Here is a 24,301-nt window from a genome sequence, read left to right as displayed (position 1 = left end):
CTCCGCCATGGTGCAGGAGGCTGACTAGGCCACACCCACCATGGCCACACCCACCCAGCATCCGGACTTTTTGAAGTCCACCACTGCCTCAGACTGTTGAGAAATGAGGGGTCTTTGGTGCTCTCTGAGCTTGTTTGTTTTCTTCCAGATGTTTCATGACCATAGTACTGATGATGTTGCCTAATTTGGGTAATGAAACATCTGCCAGGAAACACCCAAGCTCATCGAACACCAAGGATACCTCAGTTTTCCTTCTCCTCCTCCTCCTCCTCCTCCTCCTCCTCCTCCTCTCTGCAAACCCCTCTCCCTTCTAGCAATGAAGATGTTATCTAGTTTTGGTAATGAAACATCTGCAAGTAAACAACCAAGGCCAGAGAGCATCGAAGATCCCACAATTCGACCCTGAGCTACAGATATTCTCCTTTATCGATACTGTTGAGAAATACCTCTCTCACCTGACTGGTGCTGGTCTGTGCCTCCATTTCTGTTAGTGCTATTGTGATGAAGGACTTTCTGTAAGATTCCTAAACTGCTTGCCGTCTGGTGAATGTCATTCTGCAGGTCTTCTAACAGTGCTTCATGACTTTGATGGGCTTCCACAACATCTCCTGAATCCAGCAAAGATGACATTATTTGCAAAGAAGCAAGACAAGGTAAAAACATATTTTTCGGTGTATAAGATGCACTTTCCCTCCCCCCCCAAAAAAAGTGGGTGGAAATGTCTGTGTGTCTTATACAGCAAATGTTGCTAAAGCCTTGCCCACCTGTCGGCCCCCACCCTTCGGCCTCTGCCTCCCAGCAATTTACCTCCTTGCAGCAAACAGCAAACAGATTGGTCTGCTTCAGCACAGCCTGATTTAGCACAAGCAGCTGATTAGTGGTTGGATCAGCCTCCTGAAATACCACCTATCAGCTGTTCCAAGCTGCAGGGATCGCCACTGTTGCTGCCCATTGCTGCTGCCACCTATTGCCGCCTCCGCACACCCCATTTTCAGCCTCCACACATCCTGTATTTGGCCCATTCCAGGTGGTGGGGATAGGCAGCAGGGGCAGTGATCCCCACTACCTGGAACGAGCCAAAAACAGGACACGTGGAGGCCAAAAATGGGTCATGCAAAGGCCAAAACAGGATGCGTGGAGGCGGCGATAGGTGGCAGCAACGATGGGCAGTGGCAGGCAGTGGCGATCCCCGCAGCCTGGAACAGCTGATAGGCAGTATTCCGGGAGGCTGATCCAACCGCCAATCAGCTACTTGTGCTAAATCAGGCTGTGCTGAAGTTGACAGGGCTGTTTGCTGTTTGCTGCAAGGAGGTAAATTGCTGGGAGGCAGAGGCAGATTTTTTTCCCCCTTGTTTTCCTCCCAAAAAGTTAGGTGCGTCTTATACTTCATAGCATCTTATAGTCCAAAAAATACGGTAAATATAATTTAGCATGGAAGGTGAACCTCCAGATTTTAAAAAAAAAACCATGTGCACATGTTGCTAATAGAAAGAAGGAAGAAGAATGTTGGTTTTTCTTGCAGTAAATGAAATTTCAAAAGAGCAAGAAATGTAGCTTAGTTGTTGTCAATCAATATGGAACACGTTTAAGAAATACATCTTCAAATCAGCAATATAATTTATCTAGGTTTCAGATCACTTTAAAGTCCTTGTTTGCATCATCTGTGTGTACAGTACCCTTGAACAAAAGTATACACTCCAAAACACATTAGTATTAATTTAAAAAAAAATAATCACTGGCACATGGAATGTCCCCATCTCTATCTTGTTTATTTTTTCTTACTGCCTTTCTCTTCCATTGTTCTTATTTTGCAAATGCCTAGAGGTGAGCAGTTAAAAGAGATAAACACGGGTTGTAATTTTCAGGCGTGATTTTAATGGGCAATTAAGGACTCTGTAGATAATGTTGGGTTAAGAAACCTCCAGCTTAAAAAGCTGGATGTAGCAGAAGGAGAAGACTCTTCAAAGTCTAACACAGGGGTGTCAAACTCAATTTCAGTGAGGGCTACATCAGGATTGTGTTTGACCTCAGGGGAGTGAGGGCGTGGCGTGGCCAAGGTGGACGTGGCCAGCTCAACATCACTCATGTTGGGGGCGCCTGTGATGGCCCAAGCGCTCTGCCAGTGAAAATGGGCTCCCAAGCTCCGTTTTTGGCTACCACAGCCTCCTGCAAATCTCTGCCAGTGAAAACGGAGCTCGGGAGCCCGTTTTCGCTGCCAGAAGCACCACGGGCCAGTCCCAGTGGTGGGCTGCTGCCGATTCAGACTGGTTCGGGCAAACCGGTAGTTGTGACCTGCGGATTGGCCCGCCCCCACTCACCCACCTGGGTGCAATCCTGTTCTATATCATTGTGTTATTTGATGCCGCACGTATGTGTGGACGGTACGCGCAAGCAAATTCCCATGTTTTGTGACGCACACGCTCACATTTCCAATGCTGGGCAAACTGGTTGTTACGGTATGTGATGCCCACCCCTGGCCAGTCCTTTGTTATTTCCAGGGCAACCCCACAGGCCAGATCTAAGCACCCCACGGGCTGGATCTGGCCCCTGGGCCTTGAGTTTGACATCCCTGATCTAATACATCTGAAAAACAGCAGGTGATATGGATGAAGAAGCTGCAGAAATATCCTCCGTGCATACAATGAGGATGTGAAGTACAACTATGGACTTAAATCACTAGCAGTGTCACAGATACATTCTTCCATAAAGGATGAGTTGAAACCTACTGTGGTTTGAGAATGCTTCTTCCCAATGTTCAGGCTGACTGGTACTCACTGGAAACTGAGCTGGATCTGCAAATCAATTCCATAAGACATTTATTTCTCTTTTTTCCCCAATTTATTGTAGAAAAAATCCCCCACAACTATTAAAGGACATTTTTCATTTGTGTGTCATCCCAGAGATCAACCTGTTTCTTAACACTAATATGTGCACAGATGCAATAGTGTTAGGAGAACACCCAGTTCCAATTCAGAAAATTCAGGTTTTTCTGCTCCTTTGAAATAGTTCTCTTTTATTTTTGACCATCCTTACTTATTAGGAAGGCCGGGATGATCTTCATATTATAAGGGGACAAGAAAGTCTTAGAGACGGAGATAAAAATTCAGATTCTGAGAAGACAGGAAGGAAGGACCTTTGTGGCTTTACAATTTTCTTTGCCCTTCTGCTACTTATGACCGGGGTGGGATTGAAAAATTTTAGCAACTGGTTCTCTGCCCAATTGCTGGGTGGGCGTGGCCATGGGAGCATGGCCTAGTCGGCTTCCTGCACCATGGCAGGGGAGCGTTTTCATGCTCCCCAGGCTCCAGAGGCTTTCCTTGAGCCTCTTGAAGTGCGAAAATGGCCTCCCCCGGGCTCCAGAGGCCCTCCAGAGGCCAGAAATGGGCCTGTTTCCAGACTTCCGGTAAGCCTGTTTTTTCCCTCCCCAGGCTCCGGAGGCTTTCCTCGAGTCTCCAGGAAGGCGAAAATGGCCTCCCCCGGACTTCAGAGGCCCTCCAGAAATCAGAAACGGGCCTGTTTCCAGACTTCCAGTACTTCTGGTAGGCCCATTTATTGCCCTCCCAGAGCCTCCGTGTGGGCCCTGCACTTACCTGGCATCCAAAACAGACCACGTGGAGACTCCTGGGAGGGGCGGGGTGGGCGGGGTCAGCCAGTCCTTGCAACTATTGGTTCGGTGAACCAGATTAAAATTAACATCCGGTTTGCCTGAACTGGTCTAAACCGGCTGAATCCACCCCTGCTTATGACCCAGCAGAGACCTTTCTCAACAGTCAATAGTCCCTTTTGGTTTCTCAACCTTCCAGATAATTGGACCTGATCAGCCAATCTGGTTGATTTCGCCAGCCTGGTTGATTAGTTGATAACACAGAGTGCACCCAACTACAGAAGGCTACTTAAAGATGTATTCTTACCATATTGTTCACAATCCTTGCCTACATAACCTGGGCAGCATTTCCAGTCTAAAAAGCTTACAACTTTCTCTTTTATCCTGTAGACTGGCTTCAACGCTGTTCTGTACCTAGAAGAAGAAGAAGAAGAAAGGAAAGAGTGATAGATTAGAAATAAGCCTCATCTTGTACCCTGAAGGTCTTGATAAAGGACCGTAGCAATTAGGGGGACCTATCAGAAGTTTTGGCTAGGGAAAAGCTATCAGCAGAAATCCAGGTGATCCTATGATATTTTTTTTCTCCCTCTACTTCTTTGCTGCTATCTCGTCTTCATCTGTAGGCGCTTCATTTGCTTTTGTGTGCCAGCCCAGTTGCTGAAAGACACAAGGTTCTTTAACCATCAATCTGGTTCTGCAAAAGGCCATTCTCTGCTCGGAGGGCTTTTGGAGACACAGCCTCTCTGGGTGCCATCTCTTCCTTTCTCTGCAAAATTATCCACTTGAAGCTTAAATATGCCCTAAAGCAGGGGTGTCAAACTCAAGGCCCAGGGGCCGGATCTGGCCTGTGCGGTGCTTAGATCTGGCCTGTGGGCCCACCCTGGAACTAGCGAAGGACCAGCCTGTGGTGCTTCTGCCAGCGAAAACAGGCTCCCGAGCTCCATTTTCAGCTATCACGGCCTCCTGCAACCCTCTGCCAGTGGAAACAGAGCTCAGGAGGGCCACACGCGCAAGTTGCCCCATTCCCTTTTTTGAGGAGAGGAAGGAAGCTCTCTTCCATGTCAAGGGAGGCACCTGACACTGGATCTCAATAGGCAACAGGCAAGGCAGCTTTAAATACTGGGTTGACTCCCCCTTCAGAAGGAAAGATGGTGCTACGTACATGATCTTCTGGCAGTCTGGAGTTCCATTCGGACATGGTTGTTGGGACCTGATGATGTATTTCTCTGTCCTGCAAACTGCAATGTACGTGGCAGTCCGATATTGAACAGAGGAGCACCAGTTCCTAAGGGAAAAGAGAGAACAGATTTAATTTGCCAAGAGAGATCTCGGAAATCAGGCAAGTCATTCATCCAAGCACATTAACAGAATAACAAGTTGGAAGGGGAGGTCTTCTACGCAGGAAGCCCTCTACCATTTCAGACAAATGGCTGACCAAACTTTTCTAAAAAAAACTCCAGTGTTGGACCACCCACAACTTCTGGAGGCAAGTCGTTCCACTGATAAATTGTTCTGTCAGGAAATTTCTCCTTATTTCTAGATTGCTTCTCTCCTTGATTAGTTTCCATCCATTGCTTCTTGCCCTGCCTTCTGGTGCTTTGGAGAATAGGCTGACCCAGTGGTGAAATCCAAATGTTTTTTACTACTGGTTCTGTGGGCGTGGCTTGGTGGGCGTGGCAGGGGAAGGATATTGCAAAATCTCCATTCTCACCCCACTCTGATGCCAGCCAGAGGTGGCATTTGCCGGTTCTCCAAACTACTCAAAATTTCCACTACCGGTTCTCCAGAACCTTTCAGAATCTACTGGATTTCACCCCTGGATTGACCCATCTTCTTTGTGGCAGCCCAGAAAGAGAATTAATGCCATTCTCTGTCATTAAGGGGGAAATTGTCATGTTGCTGCTTTGGAAGACCATTCAAGAGCCTTCTTCTCTTCTTCTGGTGCAGTGGTACAAACCCAATGTCAGCACTTCAACCTGCATTTACTCTAGTGCTGACATAAGGAGAAGAGGGGGCAGCTGGCAAGAGGACGCTTGACTTCTCACCTACTTATTTTCCCTGAAGATAATATCCCCTAGGACAGTGGTCCCCAACCCCCGGTCCGCGGACCGGTGCCGGGCCGTGGAGTACCTGGCACCGGGCCGCGCAGCGGCCGGGGGACATGAACGCTGCAGCGCAAAGGCTCCTGGGCTGTGCGCAATGGGCCGTGCGCAAAAGCTCCTGGGCCGTGCCCCCACCCCTGCGCGCGCTCAGCGGGCCGTGGCGATAAAAAGGTTGGGGACCACTGCCCTAGGAGATGAGATGGGAGGGGGGACATTCCTGGGAGCTGAAGTAGTAGATATGGGGAGAGTGATTTGGAAGAGGGCCAATGAGACGCAGAGAATTGGGGAACAGAAAGGGAAGGTTTGGGGTCAGGAAGGCAGTGTTGGCTACACCACAATCGGGGACAGGTTGTCGTGCTTAATAAAATGAAAGATTTCTTCAAAGACTATTTATTTGGAAATGCAATTTATTTTATTTGAGACGACATCGAAACCTGACACCCAAAAGAAATTAAGGTCTACAAGCTCTGAGTCAACCAAATTAGGACTTTATGCCTCATCTCTCCTCAACTTGGTTTCCTCTACATGTCTGAACTAGTTAGGTGATCAACGTCAGCCAAAATATCTCAAGACTTCAAGATGGGAAAAGCTCTCAGAAGTTGTGGCTGCTCCATCACTGGAGATTTTTAAGAAGAGCTTGGACAACCATTTGTCTGGAATGGTATAGGACAGTGATGGCTAACCTTTTTGCCGTCGCGTCCTGAAAGCGCGCGCACAACTGCATGCACCTGCGCATGCCAGCACCCATACTGCAATGCATGTGTGACACCCCCCCATGTACCCCACCCCTTGGGCATGTGCATCCACCCACACTCCTCCCCACCTGCATACATGCACGTGTGACCCCTCCCTGCATCCTGTTTTGGGCCTAGCAGGCCTCCCTGCAGCCTCCTTGGACCAAAAATGGGCCACAGGGATGCATGCCACACCCCCTCGCTCTCCCTCCTGCCCCATGCACATGCCCCACCTCCCCGCACACGTGCATGTCTCCCGCATGCATCCCACCCACCCCGCCATGTGCGGCAGAGACCCAAAAATCAGCTGGCCAGCGGGAGGCGCGCATACATGCATGGTGGAACTGAGCTGGGGCAATAGCTCACATGCCTGCAGAGAGGGATCTGCGTGCCACCTGTGGCATACATGCCATAGGTTCACTATCACAGGTATAGGATCTCCTGCTTGAGCCCGGGGTTGCACTAGAAGACCCTTCCAACTCTGTTATTCTGTTAGATGTTCTGTCCTAAGGATCAACAACCAAACAAATTTTCAGAGAAGCAATGCCTAACTTGAGATACCAAAGACTGAGCTTGTATGCAAAAATGAGACCTTCTGCATTTGACCATTTTTGGATGGTGATGGTGAGTCTTTGAGTCAAACTTGACTGCAGGTGACTGCCTAAAGTAGCATCTGCAGCTTTCTTGGCAAGATTTCAAAAGTGGTTTGCCCTTGCCTGCTTCTTCCCAGGTCTGAGATGGACTCAGAGTGGCTCAATCTATTATGTTAGGATCTCTGTTCACCCAAAGCATTGGTGTTTTGGAAAACATGAGAAGGCGGTTCCACCCAGAATTGTCCTGGATCTGTAACTGTGGCCAAGATGCCAAGAAAGCGGGGGCATTTTGTTCCCTTCTCATTGTGCTGCTATAAATACTCTTTTCTCCTAAAAGGGCAGGTGAGCGAATCAAATCTTCATACAAGCCTCCAGAGAGGAACTGGGAAAGGTCAGGGGCCCTTTACCCAGGGCGGCATCTGAGGACTTGCATGGACCTGGGTGTGGGCCTCCTAAGAATAGAAAGAACTTCACCCTGCGAAGAATGGCCGGTGGAGTTTACTCTCTTGACGTGGGAGTTGAGGAACTGAGGTTCTGATAACCTCCTTACATGGGAAAGTTTCTGCTTTGGAGGTGGAGTGGACGAAACAACGGGAAGTGTGTAAGGCCCCTGAGGGGAAATGGACATCACACCAGAGGTGGGGCAGAGTTGTGTTTGTGGCTATGTGGTAGAGACTGCAACTTTGCAATTGAAAGTGGTAAGCAGGCAGCAAACTAACCCCAAACCAAAGAACAGCCTGCAAAAAACCACGAAGGTGGCTTTTGCCTTGAACTCTGTCCCTGAAATTTCTATTTATAATGGATGTTTGAATGCATATACACAAGAGGCATATACAGTATTGGCCAAAATTGTGGAAGGCTTTTGGGAAAAGTGTATTTTTGAGGTTTGATGACTAATAACACCATTTTGTTTTTTTGGAATTTCAAGATAATCCTATTCCACTTGCTGGAATGGCCTGGGAATAGCCCAGACCTTCTTAACCCAGTTGAAAATCTATGGAGCCGACTAAAGAAACTTGTTAGTCAGAAGCGACCCAGCAATAAAACCCAGTTCATAGACAGGGCGCGCAACTTGGGCGTCCTCTTGGATTCACGGCTGAGTCTGGAGGGTCATATCACGGCTGTGACCAGGGGTGCGTTTGCCCAGGTTTACCTAGTGCGCCAGTTGCGCCCATACTTGGACCGAGATGCCCTACACACAGTCACTCATGCGCTAGTCACCTCCCGGATCGACTACTGCAATGCTCTCTACCTGGGGCTGCTCGTGAAGACCACCCGGAGGCTTCAGCTGGCACAGAATGCGGCCACGCGGGTTGTTGCGGGAGGGACCTGATACTCCCATATTATACCACTCCTGCGTGGCTTTCATTGGTTGCCGGTTGCCCTCCGGGTGAGATTCAAGGTGCTGGTGTTAACCTATAAAGCCCTTCATGGCTTAGGCCCAGGATATTTGTCACACCACCTGCAACCAGCGTCAACTTCCCATCGCCCGATGCGTTCTCACAGAGAGGGCCTACTCAGGGTGCCGTCGGCTAGACAATGTTGGCTGGCGACTCCCAGGGGTAGAGCCTTCTCTGTGAGCGCCCCCACCCTGTGGAATCAACTTCCCTTGGGGCTCCGGTTGGCCCCTGACCTTCGCACCTTCCGCCGTGAATTGAAAACCTGGCTATTTATGTCCCCTGGCCTGGACTGATGGGATAGTATATTTTAATTTTTAAAAAAAAAACTTTCTTGATTTTTATGTATATTCGTTGTTTTTAACAGTCGCTTGGTCAACTGTCGTTGTGAGCCGCCCTGAGTCCTTAGAGATAGGGTGGCATACAAATTTTATAAAATAAATAAATAAATAAAATCATTCAATCTTGGTTTCACATGATAACAGCTGCAGAACTAAAAGACTTGGTTCACTCCATGGGAAGACATTGTAAGGCTGTCATTCATGCTAAAGATTACCCAACTAAGGATTAACTGACATGGGGATCATTTTTGTAGATCTCGTTTTTTCTATAGTGATAATTTTTGTATCTTGTTTTTTCTACATGTTTCACTTTTCTTCTTTATACTGCAACTGCTATTCTAATAGCAAATCCTTCATAAAAGTTATTGCATTACATTCTTGATTAAATTATCTTTCCATTGATATATAATTTTATGGCACCACTCTAAAAAAAAAGTGGTGTTATTAGCTAGTTTTAAAAAATACACTTTTCCCAAACGGTTTCCACAATTTTGGCCACTACTGTACATTGCAAATGTATGGTACCATGGAATTGATCTTGAAAAAGCTAAGCGAATTGGAACTTGGTTAGTACTTGGATGGCAGATCAACCAGGATTGTTAGCTAGACTGAGAAGTTTAAAAATGGTTGCAGATAGAAGAGGATATTTGTAGCCCAGGGTTGAACTGTGGCATCCTTGGTATTCTCTGAAGTTGGTGGGTTTCCAAGTAAGATCTTCAGTACTACTAGAAGGGAATGGAGTTTGTTCTCTGTTTATATACAAGTAGCTAGCCCTACCACTATTGGTGGGAGTGATCTTGGCTGTTCCTTGATTAAACTAAAAGACCACAACATCTCCAGACCAACAATCAACACCAGTGACGGAATTCAATTTTTTTTACTACCGGTTCTGTGGGTGTGGCTTGGTGGGCATGGTGTGGCTTGGTGGCGTGGCAGGGGAAGAATACTGCAAAATCTCCATTCCCACCCTACTCCAGAGGAAGGATACTGCAAAATCCCCATTCCCTCGTCACTCCTGGTGGAAGGATATTGCAAAAACTCCATTCCCACCCCACTCTGGGGCCAGCCAGAGGTGGTATTTGCCAGTTCTCCGAACTTCTCAAAATTTCCACTACCGGTTCTCCAGAACCTGTCAGAACCTGCTGAATAGCACCCCTGATCAACACCTTTATAAACAGAGATTAACCACAAGCAGTAAACATCAGTAAATAGCAATAAATCCCAATCAGGATACCACCGATTCATAAACAACAGCCTAATCAAGGAATCACCAGAAACTCCTACCAACACTGACAAAGGAAGCCAGTAGTATATACACAAAGAGCAAACCTCACTCCCAACAGCACTGAAGGTGTTACCTGTCAGGTTTCGATGCTATCTCAAAATAAATGAATTTCCAAGCTGCCGATCTTTGAGGAAATTTTCTCTTTATTGAGCATAGTGATCTGTCCCTGGCTCTTTCACGGTCAGTACTGACCTCTGCCCCCCAAACCCTCCCTTTCCGATCCCCAACTTTCTGCATCTCATTGGCTATCTTCCAAGCCACTCTCCTCATCCCATCTCCGTCAGATCACAGGAATGTCCCCCCCTCCCATCTCCGAGGAAACAGAATCTTCAAAGGAATTAAGTAGGCAAAAGTTCAAGCTTCTCCTCTCCTTTCAATATGTCAGCCCTGGAACGCTGACAGTTATCTAGTTGGGCCATGAAACATCTGCAAGAACCTTCAGAGAGCACCAAGAACTTCATGAGCATATAGTTGCCCAGTAATTGCATGTCCATGTCCATGTAGTCATCCAGAATTGAGCTCGATGGAAGAGAAATATTCTTTTAACAGAATAACAGAGTTGGAAGCGACCTTGGAGATCTTTTAGTCCAACCCTCTGCTCACTCTTCCTTCCTTCCTTCCTTCCCTCCCTCCTCCTTCTCCCTCCCTTTTTCTTTCTTTCTTCTTTCTTTCTTTCTTTCTTTCTTTCTTTCTTTCTTTCTTTCTTTCTCTTTTTTCTTTCTTTCTTTCTTTTTTTCTCCCTCTCTCTCTCTCTCTCACACACACACACACACTTCTCATCTCTCTTATTAAAGTGAAAGAAAAATGATCTCAAGTTAAGATCGATCTGAATTTAAGACTGAAAATCAATCATAGACTGGAATCCTACGCAGTGCCTTCTTGCCAATCCCATCTAAAACAATCCCGGAGACTTGAGCTGTTTAAAACTGAAGTAAAATGCAAAGTCTATCGATTCCCACCTGCGGTGCATATATCTATCAACCAGCCTCTCTTTCTCTCCTCTCCTCTCCAGCATAAATGAAGGACTCTTGGCTTATGACACTACCTGGGGCTTGATCAGAAATCCAATATTTTTACAAAGGAAGTTCTGCTATAAATGGGCCTCCAAGAGGCGATTCCCCCAGTCACATCCATGTGCTTCGCTCGTGCTGAAAATGTTTCCGTGCTCGTTAAGTTCTCCCCACACGACTTTATCCCCTCGTCTACTTTCTCATGCAAATGGAAACACCCACGTTGCCAACTTGGCTGGCATAATTTTATTCTGAAACAGACTTAGTGTTTTGGGAAGCCTGCCAGCCAGAAGCACAGGCTAGCTTTCAGGAAAGGAAAACTCCTTTCAGACAGCCCTCTCTTCCTGTAATTGTTTGGTAGTCCCCCACCCCAAACCGGCTCTTGCTTCCTGAGTCAGCATCTTGCTTGCTTTCCTTAATCCAGGATCAAAAGAATCCCAAAAATCCCAGACCAAATACACCAAGTCTGGTCTATCATCTCTCAAGCCAAGTAAGAAGCAAATTAATCTATGGTTTAGGGCAGGGGAATCCAAACTTGGCAACTCTAAGTCTTGTGGACTTGAACTCCAGAATTCCCCTGGCCGAGGAATTCTGGGAGTTGGAGTCCACAAGGCTTAGAGTTGCCAAGTTTGGAGACCCCTGATTTAGGGCTTTGAGTGGTGAATTAAACTGGGGACATCTTGGTTAGCTCCACCACTGGAGATGTTTGAGAAGAGCCTGGACAACCATTTGTCTGAAATAGTATGGGGTCTCCTGCTTGAGCAGAACATCTCCAAGGTCTCTTCCAGCTCTGTTAGGAGTCTGTAGAGATTCTCCATCATCCAGGTCATGGTTGTCCCAAAGGTGCTTTTTCAGGAGGCAACTGGACTTTCTTGAGTTTTTCTTGAAAACGTTTCTCTTCTCATCCAAGTAGTTTCTCCAGTTCTGGTTTCTCTCTCACACTTTTTTTATATTCCTTGTAGACAGCTGGTCAACCTCCAAGTGCTTCAAGGACCCTCTAAAAGGATGCGAATGACCAGCTGCTTGCAAGGAATATAAATCCTTCCATTCCCCACCATTCAGTCAGAGCTGAAGAAGCTTCTTGGATGAGAAGTGAAATGTCTTTAAAAAAAAAAAAAAGTCCAGTTGCCTCCTGAAAACAGCACCTTTGGGATTCCAACTTTTGTTATTCTACTCCCATTCAGTGTGCCTATACTTTCATCTTAAGGTATCTCTCAGGAAGTTGTGAAGGTAAGATGGCTGAAGAAGGTCCACACATGGTAGCTTACACTTCTTGTAAGAAAGCAAAGTGGACATCATTGACTACATATTGGATTGGATTGAATAAATGATGGACCAGGGATCGCTGTTGCTCTGCAACCATCAAGCTCTCTTCTGTTTCTGAGCTACAGACATAGGCAGGAGCCCATCGGTGTCCTATGAAGAACAGCATTCTTGGTTAAAATCACAATAATGTCCAAGGTTGTATGAATGCACCAACCCATTTCAGGTTTCTGTCCACACTGGAGGAGCAGGATTAACATTTTAGATGAGCTCCTTAGCTAGGAATCATCAATTCAGTTACACCTACCATATATATACTGTATATGTATATGTGTGTGTATATATATATATATATATATATATATATATATATATATATATATATATATATATATATATATATATATATATATATATATATATATATATATTCTTACTTTTCATAGGTTTTATGTGTGTTTTTCTTTTAGTCAGGTTTTTCCTATGTAACCAAGATTACGTGGTTGCACGTAGGGCTGCAGAAAAATCTTGGTTACATAGAAATGCCGCCCTTCTCCGGAGACTCAGGGCAGCTTACAATGCGTTAAGCAATAGCCTTCATACTTTTGTATATTTTATACAAAGTCAGCTTATTGCCCCCACAAACTGGGTCCTCATTTTACCCACCTTAGAAAGGATGGAAGGCTGAGTCGACCTTGAGCCTGTGAGAATTGAACTCGCAGTAATTGCAGGCAGCTGGATGTTAAATGCTGCCTTAGTAGGAGGCAATAGCCTACACCAGGCTAGTTGTTCCCGACTCTAGGGGGATCTCTGTTTCAAAGCCGAAGACATCCGAAGTCGTCTCCGTGGTCATGTGGCCAGCATGACTCATTGCCAAAGGTGCACGGAACACTGTTACCTTCCCACCAAAGGAGATCCCCATTTTTCTACTGTACTTGCATTTTTTATAGGTTTTTGAACTGCTAGGTTGGCAGAAGCTGGGACAAGTAACGGGAGCTCACCCCATTACGCGGCACTAGGGATTCGAACTGCTGAACTGCCAACCTTTCGATCGATAAGAGCCCTTTGCTACCATCTAGTGGTTGTTTGAAATGTTGCAGTCCATATAGGGGACCTTAACTTGAGCAGGGACTGTATGTATTAAGGAATTTTGGGTGGGGGAAAGACCACAGCCAAAAATCAACAAGTTCAAAAGTTTTATAGGAAGCTGGCCTGGAAATGTGAGGTTTAAAATGAAATTTTGATTTCTGATAGGAGTCCAAGACTGTCCTCAACCCTAGAATAATTCAATTATTTTCTCTTTTCTAAAACCTGCCTTAGTTCTTCCTTTATCCACATTATCACACCAACAGGGGAGAATCCTTGAACCATTCAGGATGAATATAGCTTACAGTTCTAAGTCTGATCCTAGATCCTGGATTGGATTTAAAGGAATAGATAGAAAATAATGCCATTTGACAAAACAAGTTTCTGGAAAGGAGACCTTTTGGAGAGACTGAGATTGAAAGAAAGACTATTTAAACGTGAAACTAGAACATAGGATGAGAAGCATGGAACAGTTGCTACTGAATTCTTCGCTCCTCTTGAAGAGTTGGAGAATGTTGACCTGTAGCTGATAAGTCAAGATTCATTACTGCAAATGGATTTGATTAGAAGAAGACTGTTTAGCCACCATAAGCCTCAGGTTCCAAAATGTCTTTTTGGGCTAAAAGTAGGCTCCAATTTTGTTACGATTTAAGGCTGAACCCAACCCTATCTGTCTGTCTGTCCATCGAGCTTCTCATAGAATGCTAAGAGTTTGGAGAGAGCACTGGCAGTGGTGGGCTTCAAAAATTTTAGCAAGGGGTTGATTGCCTGGTTGCTGGGTGGGCGTGGCCATGGTGGGCGTGGCCTAGTCGGCCTCCTGCACCATGGTGAGGGGGGCATTTTTGCCCTCCCTGGGCTCTGGAGGCTTTCTTTGAGCCTCCGGGAGGGTGAAAACGGCCTCCCCAACCTCCGGAGGCCCTCTGGAGGCCAGAAACAGGCCTCCTGAACTTCCGGTAGGCCCGTTTTTAGCCCTTCCCAAGCCTCCATGCACACCCTGCACTTACCTGCATCCAAAACAGGCCACATGGAGACTCCTGAGAGGGGAAGGGTGGGGTGGGCAGGCCCAGACAGGACTGGGATTTGGGGGTTCTCCGAACTGCACGGAATCTTAGCTAGAGGTTCTCCCGAACCCCTCCGAACCCCCAGCAGCCCACCCCTGGCACTCGGGCCATCAAGTCTTTGCTCCATGCCAGAAAGAGGAATTCGTAAACAGCTGAATCTTCTGGCCCATTTCAGCCCCATATTTTAACTATAAATTATTGGATTAAGAATCCTAGGCAAAATTGCTTCTGTCAGCAAGGATGGCATTAGAGATAGAAGTCAGGTTTTACGCAAAAGAGCAGATATTTGAGCAGAAGACCCTGCCCTGCTTAGAAGAAGAGAACATTTTAGAATTTTGTCACCATATTTTGCAACATGAAGCGTAAGGAAAATGACTTTGACAGAGATAGGCAGGCTCTGTTGCCAAGACAACAAGGGCTAAAATAGTTTTTAAGCCCAGAATGTCCCGGTAACATTTGGAGGCAGTTCAGGCAGACACCTTCCTAATTGGTTGAACTTATAAGATGGATGTACAGCAAAAACAAACTTGGAATTTTTTGTTATTGTAGCTAACCTTAAGAAGTAAAAGTAGTCAGTAAAACTAGTAGTATTCCTGGCAAATAGATCGGGAAGAAATTGAGGGAGTGACAGATTTTATTTTCCTGGGCTCCAAGACCACCACAGATGGGGACTGCAGCCAAGAAATTAAAAGACACTTGATCCTGGGGAGGAAAGCTATGGCAAATCTAGACAGCATACTAAAAAGCAGAGACATCACCCTGACAACAAAAGTGCGTATAGTCAAGGCGATGGTTTTCCCAGTTGCAATGTATGGCTGTGAAAGCTGGACCATAAGAAAGGCTGAGTGCCAAAGAATTGAGGCCTTTGAACTATGGTGCTGGAGAAGACTCCTGCGAGTCCCTTGGACTTTAAGGCAATCTAACCAGTCAGCCCTAGAGGAGATCAACCCTGACTGCTCTTTAGAAGGCCAGATCCTGAAGAGGAAACTCAAATAGAGTTTCCAGAGCCTTGGTAGTACAGGGGTTTAAGGCACCCTGTTATTAAGCTTATTAAGACCAGCTGCCTGCAATTACTGCAGGGTTCGAATCTCGCCAAGGCTCAAGGTTGACTCAGCCTTCCATCCTTTCTAAGGTAGGTGAAATGAGGACCCAGTTTATGGGGGCAATAAGCTGACTTTGTATAAATATACAAAAGGATGAAGGCTATTGCTGAGCACATTGTAAGCCGCCCTGAGTTCTTCGGAGAAGGGCGGCATATAAATCAAATTAAAAAAAAAATACTTTGGCCACCTAATGAGAAGGAAGGACTCCCTGGAGAAGAGCCTAATGCTGGGAAAGATTGAGGGCAAAAGAAGAAGGGGATGGCACAGAACGAGGTGGCTGGATGGAGTCACTGAGGGTCTAGGACTCAGTAGACATGAGCTTAAATGGACTAGGAGGGATGGTAGAGGACAGGAAGGCCTGGAGGAACATTGTCCATGGGGTCTCAATGGATCGAACACAACTTCGCAACTAACAACAAAAAAAGTAGTAGTAGACATCCACCCCATCTGTCCAAGGGCTACAAACTCAAAACACCGAGGTTCTCATAACATTCTGGTGACCAGAAGGCAACAGGATTTCTTGGTTTTATTTTCTTTGAAAACATTTCACTTCTCATCCAAGAAGCTTCTTCAGTTCAGCTCTTCAGAACTGAAGAGAATGTTTTCAAGGGGAAAAAACAAACAAACTCCACTTGTCTTTTGGAAAAGCACCTATGGGGCAACCATGACCTGGATGATGGAGAATCTCCATAGACATTTCATAACTGGAACAGCCCACCTGGAGCTCTGTTCTGTTTTCAGTGTGAGATGAGAAGATTTTATTGATGGAAAGCCTCATTGTCTAACATGCTTTTCTTGCACCACTGCTTAATGCAGCCTCCGGTGATAGACACGAGAAGCAGCTTCAAAGATTTCCTGCTGCTAATGTATAGAACTTCCTTATATCCGGTCACATCACAAACTTGCTTTTTTAAACATCTCCCGGATAGTCTGTCGGCGATTGTGAAACCAAGATGAAATGGATAGAAATAATAGGACATCCCTTCTCCTCCTGCAGCTATACATTCAACCACCTGCGGTGAGATTACAGTCGGTAGGATAATGCTATATATGACCTTATATGGGAAACTGTGGACTTAGGTCGGATTTATTTATATAGGGCTGGTTGATGGATCCATCTGGCCATTGAATTGTTTCCGCTGATTATATTCTCACGCCTACACACGCCTACATGAGAGGCCATTTCAGCATCGTCACCATGTTCATATATGAAAAGCCACGTTTAGATCATCGCACTTATTTCACGCGATGATGCCAATCCAAGAAAAGAATTTGAAGAGTCCCATAAACAAAAAGCCTGGAGCTTCTGCCTCTTATCCAGAATTAACTGCAAGCACCAGAAGTTGCTTCTGTCCGTTTTGGGCGAACCGGTAGTGGCAACTGCGGGAGGCTCCGCCCACCCGCCCGGATGTAATGCGCGAGCAAAGAGCATGTGCGGAAGGCCGTGCACATGCGCATAGGAGCATGCGTGCTCACATTTGCAAACCGGTAGGGAAGGTAAGTGAATCCCACCTCTGGCAAGCACCCCATTTGCAATTATGCATTTCTATCTAAGGTGCATGCAGCTTAGCCAGTGGTCCTAAACAAACATCCTAAAGGGCAGATCCATCAGAAGACTAGTTTCATCTTTGATCACCTTGCTGGATCTGAGCAATAAGAGACCATGTGGTTAAATGCAAGCAAGAAAGTTTCTATTAGCGTCCCTCAAGCTGGCACCCCTGTTGTTTTGGACTACACTTTCCATGTTTTGTTTTGTTTACTTTATTGTCACTGCACCTCGTACAAGGAAATTAAATGCCATCTTCGGTGTACATTATACATATAAAAACACACCACCTTCACATTCTATACAATTGAATTGAAAACCCCTGATATTGCATTAATATTGCACTATACGGTAGAATTCAATATAGTTACTGCTCTGGGATAGAAGCTGTTTGTCAGCCTGTTTGTCCTTGTTTTTATTATCCTGTACCGTCTGCCAGATGGTAATAGTTCAAAAAAAAGGGGTGCCCAGGATGAGATGGATCTTTAAGAATGTTTTGAACTTTCTTAAGGCAGCGGGAGCTATAAAGCTCTTCCAAGGAGGGGAGACGGCAACCAATGATCCTCTGGGCCAGGGGTCAGCAACCTGCGGCTCTGGAGCTGCATGTGGCTCTTTGACCCCTCTGCTGTGGTTCCCTGTCACTCAAAATATGCATCACAACCACCAGTATCCGACACCTGCCAACATGCGGTTTATTGAGCTTTTCAACCCCCAGTAGGCCAACCATGGATAAATCCAAGAAAAGAAAAGTTTCAGAAGAAAACGGAACATTTAATTCAACTACATGTGCTAGTTTTGTGGCTGCTGAAGAAATAGTCACACACAGGAAGGGTTTTGTGGCTCCCGGTGTTTTCTTTTCTGTGTGAAACGGGTCCAAATGGCTCTTTGAGTGTTTAAGGTTGCAGACTCCTGCTCTGGGCAATGATGTTAACCCTCTGGAGTGCTATCCTATCTGCCACTGTGCAATTGGCAAACCATACACAGGTGCAGTAAGTTAAAATACTCTCTATGGTTGCTTGCTAACCATGAGGGCTGGAGTTGATGAGAACCAGGGGTGAAATCCAGCAGATTCTGACAGGTTCTGGAGAACCAGTAGCAGAAATTTTGAGTAGTTCGGAGAACCGGCAAATACCACCTCTGGCTGGCCCCAGAGTGGGGTGGGAATGGAGATTTTGCAATATTCTTCCACCAGGAGTGGGGAGGGAATGGAGATTTTGCAATATCCTTCCCCTGCCACACCCACCAAGCCACGCCCACAGATCGGGTAGTAAAAAAAATTGGATTTCACCACTGATGAGAACCATAATTTGGAAGGCAATAGATTGTGAAAAGATCTTCAGAAGATTGGATGGTTATGTTAGTGTCATTGCTCATATATTGTGTTGATTGCTTAGCTGCTTAGATTTTATGCATGCAGAATGGTAGGTTTTTGGAATAAGAAATGTATGAATAAAATGTGGGACTGTTTAATCATGAAAACCTGTAAAGAATTTCACACACAGAGGATACCATCAATTATAGCTTCTTTGATTACTGTGCAGAGAAAGGCAACTTTTGTCATCAGAAAAGAATAAATAACAAAAACAATCTTGGGCTTTTTTAATGCTGCACATTGCAAAAAAAAAAAAAAAATCTGCAAAGAACCAACACAGGTTAATGTCAAGGGCAACAATTATACTGAATAATAATTTAGAGATGAGACAAAATGAGATACCAGGAATGGATTTTGATTTTTTGCAGATATCTAAAAGGGGATGATGGTATACAGATGGCACCTTCCTCTCACCCGACTATCCAAGATGTTTCCTGGACTCTCCCCAAATTGTTGGAAGTGTGGAGAGGTAGGGACCTATTTTCATGTATGGTGGACTTGCCCCAGAGTAACTGAATTTTGGAAACTCATTCAGAGGTGGTTGTTAGAAATTACTGGTTACAAACTACAACTGAAACCTGAATTTTACTTATTAAACATTAGGCCAGATAAAATAGGCACTAACAAATGGTATCTGATTGTTTATATCACAACTGTGGCTAGAATATGCCTCGCCCAAAACTGGAAGGGTAAAGATCTACCATCTGAAGATATGATTATAGGGAAAATCATGGAATGTGCAGAAGCCAGTAGGCTAACTAAAATTTTAAGAGATCAAAAAGACTCTGCCTATTTCCAATGCTGGGACCTATGGTATGTTTGGTTAGATAATAGAATAAAGAGAGGACAATGCTAGATTAGATTTTTATTTTTTATCTGTTTATTTAGATTGAATGTTATGTATTGTGTAATGTTCTCACCGTGATCTGTTTGTCGATAAATCGTCTGTTTGTACTTTTTTAAAGAAATAAAATTTATTTTTTTAAAAAAAGGGGGGGATGATTAGGTTTGCAAGAGGAGAAAGAAATGATCCCATGGGATCTTGTGCTTGTAGGAAACTACACAGATGGCCTCAAAAAAGAAAAGAAAAGAAAAGAAAAGAAAAGAAAAGAAAAGAAAAGAAAAGAAAAGAAAAGAGAGGAGAACAAATAAGTGTGAGAAAGAAACCAGAACTGAAGAAACTTCTTAATGAGAAGTTTAATGAGAAGAAAAACATTTTCAAGAAAAACTTAAGAAACTCCAGTTGCCTTTTGAAAAGCACCTTTGGGACAACCATGATGGAAAAAACCCTCAAGACTGCCCCCCACTCTTGGGTAGAAGAGATAGAAGGGAAAAAAAGAGAAACTGTGTCAAACTTTTGAGATCCTGTTATTATAGCCTATATAATATGGCCACTTGTTGTGTCTGTTTCCTGGCCTGGCCAACATTGAAGGGTTAACATCATCTGCCCTTATCTAAGAGTCAGAAGAAGAACTAGTTCAGGGATTTCTTGAAGTAGAACAGAGTAGGCCCTATTTAAATCTTGGAGGGTGGTGGTACTGTTCTAGAGAGACACACTTTTGGGATCACATCAGATGACCCAGTTGGTATGCAGATGACTCTGTTGGATCACATAGACTGGGCAGCAACCAGAGGAAATATATGGTCCCTCAAGTAGCCAGGACCTCACGATGTAAGCTTTTATAAGGTAAAGTAAAGGTTCCCCTCGCACATATGTGCTAGTCATTCCCAACTCTAGGGGGCGGTGCTCATCTCCGTTTCAAAGCCGAAGAGCCAGCGCTGTCCGAAGACATCTCTGTGGTCATGTGGCGGGCAGGACTCAACGCCAAAGGTGCACGGAACGCTGTTACCTTCCCACCAAAGGTGGTCCCTATTTTTCTACTTGCCTTTTTTACCTGCTTTTGAACTGCTAGGTTGGCAGAAGCTGGGACAAGTCACGGGAGCTCACCCCGTTACGCAGCCCTAGGGATTCGAACCGCTGAACTGCTGACCTTTTGATTGACAAGCTCAGCCACTGACCCACCATGGAGGATGACAAAACCCATGAATTACAACTAGAAGGTTATTGACAACCACTGCAACTCGTGAAATGGGTGTGACAGCATCATAGCAAGGTTTGTTAGTGGTATTGCAAGAATTTGGGATGAGAGAGAGAAAGAGAGAGAGAGAGAGAGAGGGAGGGAGGGAGGGAGGGAGCATAAGAAAGCAAGTAATCTCTCTCTGGTTTTGCCCCTTATATCCATCAAAGAAGAAAGTGAAATCACAAAAGCATTAGCAGCACAGACCATAAATGCAGAGAAATAGGTTGTTTCCCGAGAGTAGCCTGGTAATGAAGTGTGTTATAAAACATTCATCCATCTTTCCTCAAGATTGTTTATATTTTATCAGGTAGGAACCAGTGGACGTGCTCAGAATCTCTCAAATATACAGTTTTTAGGATTCTTGAAGATAACTCTGCACAATTTTTCTTCTCTACCTTTAGTTCTGGAAATACAGTGTTATAAATTCTTAGTGGTCCTAGTAAATGAGGAAGATGGGCTCCATAGTTCCTACCATTTTTTTTTCAGCTATTAAATGCCTGCTAAGACCAACACTCCAGGAGGAGATTCGTTGCTTACCACCAAGGTCTCTAACCTCCTTGTTACTTCTCCAACCTGCCCCGATCTTTTAGCCAAGAAGAGTGCACCAAGAATTGTTGAGAGTTAACCAAAAAGAAGACCCAATTGCTATGACTTGTCTGATCCTTCTTGTGTCTTCCTCCAGGGATTCAGCCCAGAGGATAAGGGACATCAAGGAGTTGGTACAATGGAAGAAGAGATAGTTACCACAAACATTATGGTTGAAGTCCTCCAAACATAAGAATAGAATAGAATAGAATAGAATAGAATAGAATAGAATAGAATAGAATAGAATAGAATAGAATGGAATGGAATGGAATGGAATGGAATGGAATGGAATAGAATAGAATAGAATAGAATAGAATAGAATAGAATAGAATAGAATAGAATAGAATAGAATAGAATAGAATAGAATAGAATAGAATTCTTTATTGGCCAAGTGTGATTGGACACACCAGGAATTTGTCTTTGGTGCATATGCTCTCAGTGTACATAAAAGAAAAGATACGTTCACCAAGAATCATAAGGTACAATAACTAATGATAGTAAGAGGGAACAAATAAGCAATCAGGAAACATGGAGATAGAAGTAATGCAGTGCAAAGACTCACGTTCTCCATTCCTTGAAGGATTGTCTTGTCCTGGTGACATAGACAACCAGTGTAGAAAAAGTACACAAAGCGCATGTACTCTTTTGAAAACTCTGAAGAAACCTGTTTACATTCCCATCAAAGGCATCTAGGGCAAGGACTGGCCAATATGACAATCATAATTTGACTCAGCCAGTCTGCAGACCCATAATTGAGCACTGTGAAATTCCACTGACATCAACAAAAGGTAATATGCACGTCAATCTTCAAATCAGAGAGATACAGAAGTCCTTGATTTTTCTCAGTTCAGAGATCCCACATATCTTAACTCATTTAATCGTGTTTTTTTTTTACACTCTTGCACACTGCTGTCGTTTGCTGGATCTGTCTTTCTTCCTGCATTCCTATTTCACTGTGAGCTGCCTTGAATTCAAGGCAAGAGATGAATACATGTTCACTAAATATTGCAATAGGAGGTAATATGAATGAAAGGTCAGCAGTTCAACGGTTCGAATCCCTAGTACCGCGTAACAGGGTGAGCTCCCGTTACTTGTCCCAGCTTCTGCCAACCTAGCAGTTAGAAAGCACGTAAAAAAAAATGCAAGTAGAAAAATAGGGACCACCTTTGGTGGGAAGGTAACAGCGTTCCGTGTGCCTTTGGCATTGAGTCATGCCACATGACCACGGAGATGTCCATGTTTTATTATGCTGCCTCTTCTACAGAGATATAAGGAACAGGAACATGGTACCCCTTTTTAGTGAAATTCTCACGACAAACAAACATTTTTCTACAGTCAACCACTGCTGGCAGATCAATACAATTTTACATCTCTGGCAGTGGCCAGATTCCGCTTTGCTATCTTTACGACCAGAAGCCAAATTCTGATCGAGGAAAAAGAAGAAACTACTCCTGGATTATTATTTTTTTAAAGCCCTAACTGCATATTCTCTTTTCCATTTTTTTTTTAATTGGCTGTTCAGGAACAACAAAACCCTTTTAAAAATGTCTTCCTGTATTTTGTAGGTAAGTCCACAAACTAAATAAATAAGTGAGTGAAAGGAAAAATGATTCGATGCAAATCAATAAATCTAAGGTGTGTTTCATGGATTTGAAGACAGCAATGGACTTTCTCAATGATGTCCCCACTTAAGTAGCATTTAAGTGCCTTCATCAAGGATGATGGATATCGTAGTGTCTAGCTGGCATTTGGTCAGGGAAGGCAGAGAGTTCTATGCCTACTACAGCTTGAATGAGGTGTGTGCTTTGATTGTGGGACAGAAAATGATGCTCTTCAGTAATTTGCCAGCTCCACCAAGAATATGCAGATGGTCTCTAGCAGCACAAAAAAAGTTTGAGAATGAGAGATTTAGATCTGGGTCCCTATCTTTTTGTTTTGGGATTCTAATAGGGTTACAAAATGAAAAGACTGACATACTACAAAATGTTTGTACTTACTCTATGGACATGAAACGCAATCCAAGTTCTGGAATTAACAGCGTGCTTTCTCCCCCCCAAAAAAGGATATTTAAGTCCACCCTGTTGTGGGTGCTCCAATACTGGAGGTTTTTTAAGAAGAGACTGGACTGCCACTTGTCTGAAATAATAGAATAGAATAGAATAGAATAGAATAGAATAGAATAGAATAGAATAGAATAGAATAGAATAGAATAGAATAGAATAGAATAGAATAGAATAGAATAGAATAACAGAGTTAGAAGGGACCTTGGAGGTCTTCTAGTCCAACCTCCTGCTTAGGCAGGAAACCTACATCACTTCAGACAAATGGTTATCCAACATCTTCTTAAAAACTTCCAGTGTTGGAGCATTCACAACTTCTGGAGGCAAGTTGTTCCACTGATTAAATGATAGAGAGTTTCCTGCGTTATTCTCTTTATAATTCCAGAATGAAGAGTTGGATACTATTGCAACAATTGCAGATGGATACAATGGAGATTCTTTTTTGGAAAAAATACTTACTCGTTTCTGGATTCATGACTTGCAGGGTAAGGCTCCTCCATCTCTGCCTCAGTTTCGTGTTGGATGGACTCTCTTCTCCAGAATTCTTCCACTGGAGAAGACAGTTGTGGAGGTGCAGACATCTGAGGAACTTCTGGCCCTGGCCTCTGATGGTGATAACCAGGATGCCTCGAATGTGCGTCTGATTTCAGCAGCCCAACGGCCCCACAAAGCAGTAAGAGTGTCGTTAGCATCTTCGGTTCTTCTCAAACTCCTTGAAACCTCTCTGATCTTCAGATCGGTCTGTTCTTACAACCTGCCTTGTCTCCTTTCTTTAACTGAAACCTTGGAACAAGGAATGGCACAGCTAACAAAAGGCGGAAACTTATCGTGTTGGCCCTCCCAGCCCTGATGGAAATGTCAGGGGTCAGATGACAATGTGGAAGAGGACCTCCGTGTGAGCGATGGTTGTATGTGAAGTCTAGGGAAGGAGCCGCAGTTGATTCGAGGGGGCAAATCTTACTTTTGACTTTCTTTGGGCTTATCAACAAACACAGAGCAGCACAGCCCATTTTTTTTATCAGCTGCCTTCATACAGGAAAAGGATGTTAACTTTAACTAGCAGGCAAGGAAAAGTAAA

The 24,301-nt window shown here is 44.5% G+C and overlaps 1 protein-coding gene across 1 annotated transcript in view; it reads right to left on the bottom strand.

Moving 5' to 3' along the window:
- MMRN2 (multimerin 2) overlaps positions 1 to 23,982 on the bottom strand; it is a 34,027-nt gene extending 10,045 nt beyond the window's left edge. Inside the window, exons 1-5 of the mRNA XM_070945888.1 lie at positions 23,683 to 23,982; positions 4,767 to 4,889; positions 3,912 to 4,018; positions 2,727 to 2,792; positions 456 to 608 (exon numbers count right to left, since the gene is read on the bottom strand). Coding sequence (XP_070801989.1) covers positions 456 to 608; positions 2,727 to 2,792; positions 3,912 to 4,018; positions 4,767 to 4,889; positions 23,683 to 23,915 — 682 coding nt within the window. The 5' untranslated portion in view covers positions 23,916 to 23,982. The remainder of the gene's footprint in view (positions 1 to 455; positions 609 to 2,726; positions 2,793 to 3,911; positions 4,019 to 4,766; positions 4,890 to 23,682) is intronic.
- Between the last annotated feature and the right edge of the window lie 319 nt (positions 23,983 to 24,301).

This window comes from Pituophis catenifer, unplaced genomic scaffold (genome assembly GCF_029215685.1).
Source record: "Pituophis catenifer annectens isolate HBS135680 unplaced genomic scaffold, rPitCat1.0.hap2 SCAF_6, whole genome shotgun sequence".
Lineage (NCBI taxonomy): Eukaryota > Metazoa > Chordata > Lepidosauria > Squamata > Colubridae > Pituophis > Pituophis catenifer.
The sequence above is the reverse complement of the archived record's forward strand: the minus strand, read 5'-3'. Positions and strand labels throughout refer to the sequence as shown.